A 12,569-nucleotide genomic window follows, 5' to 3' on the forward strand; every position below is an offset into this window, starting at 1 on the left:
ACACCCGCAGCTCAGTTTCACCACTTGTGAAGCTTTCCCCCTGTAGGTAGAGACCAGGGGCTTGAACCTGGGTCTTGGCATACTGTAATGTGAGCACTTAACCAGGTGTGCCACTGCCTGGCCCCCCACTTTTTTTTTAATCAGGCATTATTCAACTCTGGCTTATGGTGGTTATCAGGGATTGAACCTGGCACCTCAAGCCCTTTACTTTTTTCATTTTTTAAAACTTTACCATAGCAGTGTTCATATCTGGCATATGGTAGCGAAGGGATTGAACCTGCGACTTTGGAAACTCAGGTATAAAAGTCTGTGAGCCTTTCATTTTCACACTTTCTTGGTAGCAATGAAGTTTTCCCCCCAAAAAGTGTATAAAATTTGTTCTACGAATTCTGTATATTTGTAAAGAATGGGACATAAATTCATCTTTTTTAATTTTTTAAGGTTTTATTTGTGAGAAAAGCAGAGCATCACTCTGGTATATATACTGCTGAGGACTGAACTCAGGACCTTGTGCTTGAGCACCCAAAGTCTTAACCACTGCACTACCTACTAGGCTACCCTTTTGGATCATTTTATTGCAGGAATAATGCTTTACAAGACATTTGTTGTAACATGAATCGATGTCTGTACACCAACTTAGCTCCTTATCCATTATTCTGAACTGGGTCCCCAGTGAGCTTCCCCCCAGGTGGTAACAAATTATATAGGTGTTGATATCTGAAGCTTTTATCTGATTTATGAATTTGCTGTCTCTAGAAATTTTGTGAGATTAAGGAAATATATGTTGAAGCATACTTTTATTGACTTAACATATTTATTTTCTGAGCTTTGTAAATGCCCATTTTCAGCCCCGTACTTGCCCTGAAAACTCCCATTTTTACCCTGGAAGCTTTTTTCTTGCACAGTTTAAGTATAAAGACTTAGAGGGTAGGAATGTAGGTCACCCAGTAGAGTGCATGCATTATCATGTCAGAAGACCTAGATTTGAGCTGCCAGGTCACCACATAGGAGCACCTGCATGGCAAGCTTCACAGGGAGTATTGTGTCTCTCGCCTGTTTCTTTATTCCTTTATCAACTAGAACAGAAAAGGAAAGAAAAAAGAGCCAGCTAGGAGCAATGGAATCATGTAAGATTACATGGATGTAGAGCCCAAGCAGTGAACATAAGAGAGAGAGAGACAGACACACACACACACAAATGCGCATGACACACGCATGTGCGCCCCCTTTTTTTTAAAGAGAAGGAATTCAGTCTTTTTGACTTTTCAGTTAGTATGAAGACCTATATTGATAGAAAATAACCTAGTTTGGGGAGTCACGCGGTAGCGCAGCAGGTTAAGTGCACGTGGCGAAAAGCGCAAGGACCGGCATAAAGATCCAGTCATAAAGATCCCAGTTCGAGACCCCGGCTCCCCACCTGCAGGGGTGTTGCTTCACAAGCGGTGAAGCAGGTCTGCAGGTGTCTGTCTTTCTCTCCCCCTCTCTGTCTTCCCCTCCTCTCTCCATTTCTCTCTGTCCTATCCAACAATGACGACAATAATAACAGTAACAACAACAATAATTACAACAGTAAAACAATAAGGGCAACAAAAGGGAATAAATAAGTATTAAAAATATATTTTAAAAAAAGAAAAAGTTAACTAAAGAAAAAAAAAAAAAAGAGAAAATAACCTAGTTTGAATTTGTTGAAGCCAGTATCCTTTGAGGCAAGTCTGGGACCATCACTAGTCTTTTACATTTTTTTTCTTTTAGGATTTTATTTGCAATATTTATGCCAGATTATTTTCTTTTTAAAATATTTATTTATTTCCTTTTTGTTGCCCTTGTTGTTTTTATTGTTGTAGTTATTGTTGATGTCGTTGTTGGATAGGACAGAGAAATGGAGAGAGGAGGGGAAGACAGAGGGGGAGAGAAAGATAGACACCTGCTTCACCACCTGTGAAGCGACTCCCTTACATTTGGGGAGACAGGGGCTTGAACCAGGATCCTCACACAGGTCCTAGTGCTTTGTGCCATGTGCACTTAACCCGCTGCGCTACTGCCCAACTCCCACCAAATACTTTTCCATTGTAAAGCTTTTTATATCATATAACCCAGAGCAATAAACCTTAATTAAGAGATGGTGCTTATTAGTTTCTTAACGTTTTCCCATCTATTGAGGGATTAATTTTTAAAAATTTCTTTATTGGGGAATTAATGTTTTACATTCAACAGTAAATACAATAGTTTGTACATGCATAACATTTCTGTTTTCCATATAACAATACAACCCCCCACTAGGTCCTGTGTCATCCTTTTCCAGGAACTGTACTCTCCCCTCCCCCCACCTCAGAGTCTTTTACTTTGGTGCAATATACAGACAGTTGCTTATTTTCACACAACATAAACATAAAGTGAGCAATAGTATTTCTATATTTCACAAAACAACTGTTGTGATCTATCCATGGAATTAGGGCCATTATCTATAGCATAATCATGTATTCATCATCCAGTATGGATTGAAAAGAATTTCTTAATGTTCATGCTAAGGTAATTGATAACATTTTGTCACAAGGCTATAAAAACTGAAAAATGTTTATTTTATTTATAAAATGGAAATATTGACAAGACCATAGGATAAGAGGGGCATGTACAATTCCACACAGTTTCCACCACCAGAACTCCGTATCCAAACCCCTCCCTGGATAGCTTTCCTATTCTTTATCACTCTGGGAGTATGGACCCAGGACCAATATGGGGTGCAGAAGGTGGGAGGTCTGGCTTCTGTAATTGCTTCCCTACTGAACATGGGCAATTAAAAAAATGATTTTTAAAAATTATCTTTATTTATTTACTTATTGGCTAGAGATAGCCAGGAATTGGAAGGAAGTGTTGGTAGAGGGGGAGAGAAAGACATCTGCAGCACTGCTTCACTACTTGCAGAGCTTTCCCTCTGCATGTGGGGACTGGGGACTCAAACTTGGGTACTTGTGCTCAACCAGGTGTAGTACCAACTGGCCCCCTTTAAAGTGTTTAAATCCAAAAATGTGTTAGTACAAATTGACTGTTACTGAAGTTGCTCACTTTTTAGATTCATTTATCTTAGAGAGAGTTCACACAAACCAGAGATGATTATGGCGTACGCTGTGTTGGGGGATCAAACTCAAGAGACAGTGCAGCGCTCTACCACCGAGTTAGATCCCTGGCCATTATAGCCGTATTTGAATGGCATTTTCCACTTAAAGTCATGTGCTTTCCATTTAATAACTATGAAAACACACACACTCTTGTCTTTATTTATTTATTTATTTTCTTTTGTTACCCTTGTTTTATTGTTGTAGTTATTATTGTTGTCATCATTGCTGGAAAAGAAATGGAGAGAGGAAGGGAAGACAGAGAGGGGGAGAGAAAGATAGACACCTGCAGACCTGCTTCACTGCTTGTGAAGTGACTCCCTTGCAGGTGGGGAGCTGGGGGCTCGAACCTGGGTCCTTGTGCACTGTAATATGTGTGCTCAGCCAGGTGCCTCCACCACCTGGCCCCCAGGTGTCTGTGTTTCAGCCTCTCATCATCCCCTCCCCTTTTTATCTCTGGCTGTCTCTATCCAATAGATAAGTAAAGGTAATTAAAAAAAATTAAACAATATATTATCTTTTTAATTTAATGAATTTTTGCTTTTAGGGTTTATTTCAATTGTTGTTGCTGCTGCTGCTCTTGTTGTTGGATAGGACAAAGACAAATTGAGAGGGGGTCGGGTTGTAGCGCAGCGGGTTAAGTGCACGTGGCGCAAAGCACAAGGACCTACAGTAGGATCCCGGTTCGAGCCCCTGGCTCCCCACCTGCAGAGAAGTCTATCTTTCTTTTTTATTTTATTTATTTTCCCTTTTGTTGCCCTTGTTGTTTTTTTATTGTTGTTGCTGATGTCGTCATTGTTAGATAGGACAGAGAGAAATGGAGAGAAGAGGGGAAGAGAAGACATCTGCAGACCTGCTTCACTGCTTGTGAAGCCACTTCCCTGCAGGTGGGGAGCTGGGGGCTGGAACACGGATCCTTACACCAGTCCTTGCGCCGTGCGCTTAACCCACTGCTCTACTGCCCGACCCCCTCTCAATTTCTCTTTGTCCTTTGACTCTTCTCCTCTCTGCCTTCCCCTCCTCTATCCCATTTCTCTCTGTCTTATCCAACAACGCATGACATCAACAACAACAATAATAATAACCACAACAACATGGGCAACAAAAGGGGGGGAAATGGCCTCCAGGAGCAGTGGATTCATGGTGCAGGCACCGAGCCCAGCAATAACCCTGGAGGCAAAAAAAAAAAAAAAAGAAAGAAATTTAGAGAGGAAGGAAAGGCAGAAGGAGAGAAAGAAAGATAAGATACCTGTAGACCTTCATTGCTTATGAAGCAACCCTCCCTGCAGGTGAGGAGCTGGGGACTTGAACTGGGATCCTTGCTCCAGGCCTTGCACTTTGCACTCTGTGTACTTAATCCCATGTGTTACCACCTGCACCCCTCCCTATTTTTTAGATTTTTAAAATTTGATAAGACAGAAATTGGGTGGGGGGAGAGAAAGATGCTTACAATACTGCTTCACTGCTTCTGAAACTCCCTTCTTTCAGGTGGGGATTGGGGCCTTGAACCCAGGTCCTAGGGCATGATAATGTGTGACTCAACAGTGTGCACCACTGCCTGGCTCCTTAGTAACACATCCTTTGAAGTAAATTGTTGCCAGGTGAAATCTTGGCTGGACCTATGTAACTTTTGTGTTCAAATAAAATAGGAAGAGGTAGGTAGATCTGAGTGTACCTACCAGTGTCTACATAAAGTGGTGAGATGATTTCTGGTTAAAATTGATGATGTTTGAGATTCTTGGTCTTGCAAAAATTATAAACCATAAACTTTAAAATTGCATCTGTGAAATTCAGAGTTGCTGGGAAAATAGGAAATTGTGATTCTTTATCATTGTTGTTAAGATGTATTTATTCTTTTTATGGAGGCAGAGGAAGGCAGGGAGAGAGGAAAAAACAAAACAGCACTTGAATCTGGGTCGTGCAGATAGATGGCAAAGCAGCACACTGTCCAGATAAGTTCCTTCCTTGAGAGGTTGTATTCTAGAGACTTTTGTTTCTTTTATCTCAAGCTTTTGACTTCTATCTCTGTTGTCACTATTATTTATTTTTTTAAAAATCTTTATTTATTTTCCCTTTTGTTGCCCTTGTTGTTTAACATTGTTGTGGTTATTGATATCGATATCGTTGTTATTGGATAGGACAGAGAGAAATGGAGAGAGGAGGGGAAGACGGGGAGAGAAAGACGGGGAGAGAAAGACAGACACCTGCAGACCTGCTTCACCGCTTGTGAAGTGACTCCCCTGCAGGTGGGGAGCAGAGGGCTTGAACTGGGATCCTCACGTCGGTCCTTGTGCTTTGCGCCACCTGCGCTAATCCACTGCGCCACCACCCGACTCCCTGTTTTCACTATTTTTTGCACATTGTGCTGACCATGATAATCTGGTTTCTTGCAGATTTTCCGTTTTGTACATACATTCTTTTGTATATACGGTATATGATGACTTCAGTGAACAGTGACCGCTCCAGAGGTGCTCGGGAAAAAGCGCAGATTTCAGTGACACAGACAACACAGTTACAGAAACAAGTAGTACAAGTAAGTTGTTGGGGAACTCTTTCTTGCTTCATTTGGAATTAAGGAAGTTAAGGGTGTATATATGCTTTCATGTCCTCCCTTTTAGGGAACCTCTGATTTCGAACTTTTGCTTTAAAAAAATATCTATTGGGGGCCGGGTGACAGCACATGAGTTGAGCGCACATGTTAGCTACCACACACGACCTGGGTTGGAGTTACAAGGAGGATGCTTCATGAACAGGGAAGCAGGTCTGTAGGTATCTTTCTCCCTTTCCTTCTCAATTTCTCTCTGACCTATCAAATAAAATAGGAAAAAGAAAAAAGGGGGCCACCAGGAGCAGTGGATTAATAGTGCTACTGTCAAGCCCCAGTGATAACTCTGATGGCAATAATTGAAAATACTTATTTGTAAGAGAGGAGAGAGGGAGCCAGAACATCACTGTAGTGCCATCGGAGGATCAGATTCAGAACCATGTTAATTTAAATTAAAATATTAATTTATTAATGAGGGATAGGAGGAGAGAGAAATAAGCAGACATTACTCTAGTGCTTGTACTGCGGGGATCAAACTCAGAAGAACCTCGTGCTTGAGAGTCCGACACTTTATACACTGTGCCACCTCTCGGACCCCTGTTCCCACCCCACACTTACACCATCAGGATTGATGACAACTCCACTGTTCCCAGGGACCTGCCCTCCCTCACTCCTTCATTCTTCTTTCTCTTCCCACCCTCTCTTTCCCCTCCCTCCCTTCTCCCTTCCTTTTTCCTGATAGAGGGAGAAAGAAAAACACCTGCAGTACTGCTGCACACTGCTTATCTTCTGCAAGTTGGGGCTGGGAGTTTAAATCTGGCCTGTGCCAGATTTTTTTTAACACTAGAGCACTGCTCAGTTCTGTCTTGTGGTGGTGTGGGGGACTGAACCTGGGACTTTGGAGCCTCAGGCTTGAGAATCTCTTTGCGTAACCTTTATGCTGTCCACCCCTTTCCTCCAGTTTTTGCCTCCAGGGTTATTGCCGGGGCTCAGTCCCTACACCACGAATCCGCTGCTCCTGGAGGCTTTTCTTTTTTCTTCTCCCATTTGTCGCCCTTGTTTTTTTTATCGTCATTGTGGTTATTATTATTGTCGTCATTGTTGGGTAGTACAGAGATAATTGTAGAGAGGAGGGTAAGACAGTGGGAGAGAAAGACAGAAACCTGCAGGCCTGCTTCACCACCTGTGAAGCGACCTCTCCTGAAGGTGGGGAGCCGGGGGCTCCAACTGAGATCCTTAAGTCGGTCCTTTGTGCTATGTGCGCTTAACCTGCTATGCTATGCTACCACCTGACCCCGTTTTTATTTTTGTTTTTTTTTAATAGACATGGAGAGGCAGTGAGAGAGAGGGTGAAAGATATTGGAACCATGCTCTTCTGTGGGGGCCAGTCTTGAACCCAGTTTGTACACATGGCAAGGTAGCACACTATCCAAGCGAGCTAGCTACTTTATTAGCCCTCATGAATAGCCTCTTAGGAGAAAAGAAATACAGAGCAAGTTGTAAATAATTGTAGGGACAATTCTACCAGTCTACTAAGAAATTAAATTAAAACAGACCTTGTATTACTGTATTTTTCTAATCAGTAAAGATTAAAAGTATAATCTTTTAAAGGAGGGCCAGTATGGAATGTCCACATTCTCCACCTTCTGCTCAAAAGTCCTTGGGCTGACTTCCAGAGAATTAGTCTCCAGACTAAAGAAGGAAGAGTAACTTTCCTCCTAAAGGTTATCATTAAGAGTTTAGTGGTAACCTGTTGTCAACCTCTACGTGAACACTTAAGGGATGGCTCGTTTTATCTAACTAGAAAGAAAAAATGCCTACTGAGACATGGGGAGGGTTCTTTATATAAAAAGTAGTGTGAGGACTTCTTTAAAAAGCAGCATGTATGTTAGAATAATTGTTAATGTTCATTTGTTTATTAATCCCACATTGGGAAATATTCCCTAAGCAAGCAGCCTTAAGTTGGGGGCGTGGGGAGATAGAGAGCCTTATTCTATAAGATGTCTAATGACCAATTCCTGTGTCCAATGGTAGGGGGTTCTGGGATATGAATTGTTGAGGTAACATAGTTTGAGATTAAACTGTGCTCTAATTTGATTCTCAATAAAACAGTATTTGGGAAGACCACAGAGTGAGACCCTAGGCTTGATCCCTGTGTTCTGACCTTTATTGCTCTTAGTTTTAAAACAAATAATTAATAAAAAGTTGGGTCTCTTTCTTTTTAAAAACTTAATTAACTGGACAGAGACAGACATTGAGAGAGAAGGTGGAGAAAGAGGGGGAGAGGGCAGCAGAGACACCTCCAACACTGCTCTGTGCTTGAGAAGCTTCTCCCCTGCAAATGTGGACTAGAGGCTTGGATTCATTTCATTGAGTGCTCAGCCAGCTGTGCTGCCACCCTGCCCAGGGTCTTTTTACCAGTTACGTAAGTCCCGAATCTCATTTGAAAGGAGAAAGAGAAAAAAAACAAACTTTGGAGTTTTAACCAACCACATGTCTTCAGGGGTCAATATTTTTTAACTTACTTTTTCTTTTTCTCCCTTCTATACAAAGGAGAAACTAGAGAGAGCTTTTTTTCTTAACCTTTTGAGAATAAGTTACAGAGGTTGGTGCTTCTTTGCCCTTAAAAACAAGGAAGCCCTGGGAGGTGGGCGGTAGTGCTGCAGGTTAAGCGCACGTGGCACAAAGCAAAGCGCAAGGACCTGCATAAGGATCCTGGTTTGAGCCCCAGGCTCCCCACCTGCAGGGGAGTCGCTTCACATTACCAAATGAGTTTTCTCCCACACCCTTGATGATTTTTTTAAAAGATATTTTTAAATTTATACTTGGGTAGAGAAAAATTGAGAGAGAGGGTGATAGAGGAGAGAAACAGACACTTATAGCCCTGCTTCACCACTTGTAAAGCTTTCCCCCTGCAGTAGGGACCAAGGACTTGAACCTGGGTCTTTGCACACTGTAATGTGAGTGCTTGTTAGGTGCACCTCCTTGATGGATTTTTTTAAAAAAGGACTTTGATGAAAAAAGCAGTTGAAAAAAATTTATTGCAGAGGTGATTGATTTTTATGTTTGTAAGTTTTTTTCTTTAAAAATATCTTGCCAAGATATTTCTGTTGTTGCTGGGGACTCACTCCAAGTTGAATTTAAAGAGTAATATATATTATATTTTTGCCAGAGCGCAACTGGGGCTTGTGGTGGTGGGGGCAGGGGTTGAGCCTGGGGGATGAACTTCATTTGCATAACTATTATGCTGTTTCCTCCACTCTAAAGAGTAATTAAAAAAAAAAAAGACTTGGGGGCTGGGGAGACAGCATAATGGTTATGCTAAAAGACTCTGCTATCCCAGGTTAAATCTTCAGCACCACCATAAACCAGAGCTGAGCATCAGTGCTCTTGTCTCTTCTCTCTCTCTCTCTCTCTCTCTCACTCATATTTTAAAATAAATAAAATATAATTTAAATTTTATTTAAGAAAAAAGCATTCATTTATTAATAGCAAAGAGAGCGTACACATAGGCTAGACAATCACTGTGGCACATGCAATGCCAAGAATCAAATTTGTGACATCATGCTTAAGAATCCAACACGTGGGGGCGGTAGCACAGCGGGTTAAGCGCACATGGTGTGCTTAACAACAATAATAATTACAACAATAAAACAAGGGCAAGAAAAGGGAATAAATAAATATTAAAAAAATAATTCTGTAGGGAGCTAGGTAGGTGGCAGTGCACCTAGCAGAGTGCAGACAATGCTGTGTACAGGTACCTGGGTTCAAGCCCCTGGCCTGCACCCACAGAGGGAAATTTGAAAGTGATGAAACTTCTGCAGGTATCTCTACGTCTCCTTTTCCTCTCACTTTATCCTGTTTCCTTTTCAAATTAAATAAATACAATTTTAAAAGTCATAAAATAATTTTATGATACAGACTTACTTTCATAAGTGACCAAGATGCCATTTTTGTTTATATGTATATGTATATATATATATATATATTAATTTATTTTCCCATTTGTTGCCCTTGTTGTTTTTCATTGTTGTAGTTATTATTGTTGTTATTGATGTTGTCATTGTTAGATAGGACAGAGAAAAATGGAGAGAGATGGGGAAGACAGAGAGGGAGAGAAAGAGAGACACCTGCAGACCTGCTTCACCACTTATGAAGCGACTCCCCTGCAGGTGGGGAGCCAGGGGCTCGGAACCGGATCCTTTCACAGGTCCTTGCGTTCTTGCGTTTTGTGCCACTACGCTTAACCCGCAGCTCTACTGCCCGACTCCCTATATGTATATTTTAATGTACTTTCAGGATCCCTTTTTTTTTTTTAAATTGAGAGCAAAGCTTTTTTTTTGCTCTTTTGGCAGCAGATGGAATCTGCATCCTGTCTTCTGACTGATTTCTGTTCTTCCACTTTCTTTGATGTTAGCTGCTCCTCCCTAAGGGAGAGAAAATTCAGATGAGTCACATGGCTAATAAAGATGAACAAGGACAGAATGGGATCTGTACACCATTGTGCACTATTGAATCTGATGCACGCTTGGTTATCTTAGGGAACAGACTGTGTGTGTTTCAAGAGGCACACATTCAGTGTGCTTTTTTTTTTTAATTCAATTAGTATTGCTGTCATGCTTGGGACTTTATTTATACAAGACTTTGGCATCTAGCCTGATTTTTGGGTGCACAAAAATTTCACAGTTTTATGTGCTTTCCAGGCAACTGCTGAACAGATGCGTCTCGCTCAAGTGATCTTTGATAAAAATGACTCGGAGTTTGAAACTAAAGTTAAACAGGTATGTTTCTGGCAAAGGGTTTTTTATTATTTAAAAAATAATACCATTATTTTTTAAATCTGTTTTCATTGTACCTACAAAAGTAGTTCAGAGATTTTAAAGCATAAGAACTTCTTGCTAAATTTTAATTAGTTGGAATTTGTAGTTGTCATTAGATACCTTGATCAGTGGCTAGAATAAAGGAGTTGAATGCATTTATCCTTTTGGTAGTAGGACCTTTGTATTACTAGTGTGTATGAATATTGACCTAGACATTTGTGAAAATGTCAACATTATTATTTAAAATAATATTTTTGGGAGTTGGGCGGATAGCGCAGCGGGTTAAGCGCAGGTGGCACAAAGCGCAAGGACCGGCATAAGGATCCCGGTTCCAGCCCCCGACTCTCCACCTGCAGGGGCGTCGCTTCACAGGCAATGAAGCAGGTCTGCAGGTGTCTATATCTTTCTCTCCCCCTCTCTGTCTTCCTCTCCTCTCTCCATTTCTCTCTGTCCTATCCAACAACAACAACAACAACAGTAACTACAACAATAAAAAAACAAGGGCAACAAAAGGAAATAAATATTAAAAAATAATATTTTTATTTATTTATTAAGAAGATAGAGAAAGAACCACAGATATCACTTTGGTACATGCTTCCAGGAATTGAACTCAGGACCTCACGCTTGAGAATCCAGTGCTTTATCCACTGTGCCACCTCCTGGACTATTGTTAACATTATTTATATCTGAAAAGAAAAACGTGGTATTTGCTCTACAATGAAGCCTTTTGTCCTTTATCATGTTCTTGCTTTCATTGTACTAATGGTAATATTTTTAGAAGGCCACAGTATGACTTGGTAAAAACTATAGAACAAATTCTGATCTATGTGCAGTTTGAGATATCTATGTGTGTGTTTTTTATTTTATTATTATTATTTCTTACCAAAGCACTGGTCAGCTCTGGCTGAGGGTGGTGCTGGGGATTGAACCTGGGACTTTGGAGCCTCAGGCATGAGAGTTGTTTGCATAACCATTATAGTATCTATCCCTGTCTTTTTTTTTTTAATATTTATTTTATTTATTTATTCCCTTTTGTTGCCCTTGTTGTTTTATTGTTGTAGTTATTGTTGTTGTTGTTGTCATTGTTGTTGGATAGGACAGAGAGAAATGGAGAGAGGAGGGGAGGACAGAGAGGAGGAGAGAAAGATAGACACCTGCAGACCTGCTTCACCGCCTGTGAAGCGACTCCCCTGCAGGTGGGGAGCCGGGGTTCGAACCGGGATCCTTATGCTGGTCCTTGTGCTTTGCGCCACCTGCGCTTAACCCGCTGCGCTACAGCCCGACTCCCTCTATCCCTGTCTTATCTGTATGCCCTAGCAGATACATGAAGTAGTCATTGTTTCTTTTACTCAGAATTTAATGTTTTAACATTAGCTTTCTAATCTTGTCACTGGGAGGACTTTTCTGCTGACTGGGTGTAAATCCAGTGTACTGCCACCACAATAGCTCCTCAACCCCATCTGTGCAAATAATTTCACATGATACACAGTTGGTTACAGGTCATTAATAAAGAAAATATGAGATTATTAGTAGATATATAAAGATTAAAACATTGGAAAGTGGTAATGTGTATAGAACTTGTACTGTATAATACAGGATAGGATGTAAATCAGACCTGGAGTGGTGTAAAGAGTTATATGTGGGATGGGGGCTATGTAAAGAGACTCATTCCTGAGGCTCCTAAGTCCCAGGTTCAATCCCCTGCACCACCATAAGCCAGAGCTGAGCAGTGCTCTGGTAAAAATAAAATAAGAAAAAGAAAACTTAAAAAAACGTTGTATGTATTAGTTTTATTTTCAGATAGAAACAGAGGGAAAGCGACTATAGTACTGAAGCTTCCTTAAATGCAGAGAGGACTTTGCTTGAAACCAGGTCACATACACACACACTGGCAAACAGTGTCCTATCCAAGTAGCTGTTTTGCCTACCCTTAAGCTATTTTTTTCTTGTTGTTGTTAAAGATTAATTTATTGATATACTTTCAGGGTGAGAGGATAACTATTGTATTGCTCTAGTTTAGGACCACATATGTTCAAATCCAGTATTCCAACCTCTGTTCCCCTCCTGGGCCAAAAGACTGTTTTTTACGGG

At 40.9% G+C, this 12,569-nt stretch overlaps 1 protein-coding gene across 4 annotated transcripts in view; it reads left to right on the plus strand.

Annotated features, from left to right (window-relative positions):
* UBAP2 (ubiquitin associated protein 2) overlaps positions 1 to 12,569 on the plus strand; it is an 88,281-nt gene that overhangs the window by 20,913 nt on the left and 54,799 nt on the right. For all 4 annotated transcript variants that reach the window (XM_060199282.1, XM_060199281.1, XM_060199284.1 and 1 more), the window contains exons 2-3: positions 5,507 to 5,646; positions 10,362 to 10,439. In XM_060199282.1, the coding sequence (XP_060055265.1) occupies positions 5,548 to 5,646; positions 10,362 to 10,439 (177 nt within the window). In that variant the 5' untranslated portion in view covers positions 5,507 to 5,547. The remainder of the gene's footprint in view (positions 1 to 5,506; positions 5,647 to 10,361; positions 10,440 to 12,569) is intronic.

This window comes from Erinaceus europaeus, chromosome 10, assembly GCF_950295315.1.
Source record: "Erinaceus europaeus chromosome 10, mEriEur2.1, whole genome shotgun sequence".
Lineage (NCBI taxonomy): Eukaryota > Metazoa > Chordata > Mammalia > Eulipotyphla > Erinaceidae > Erinaceus > Erinaceus europaeus.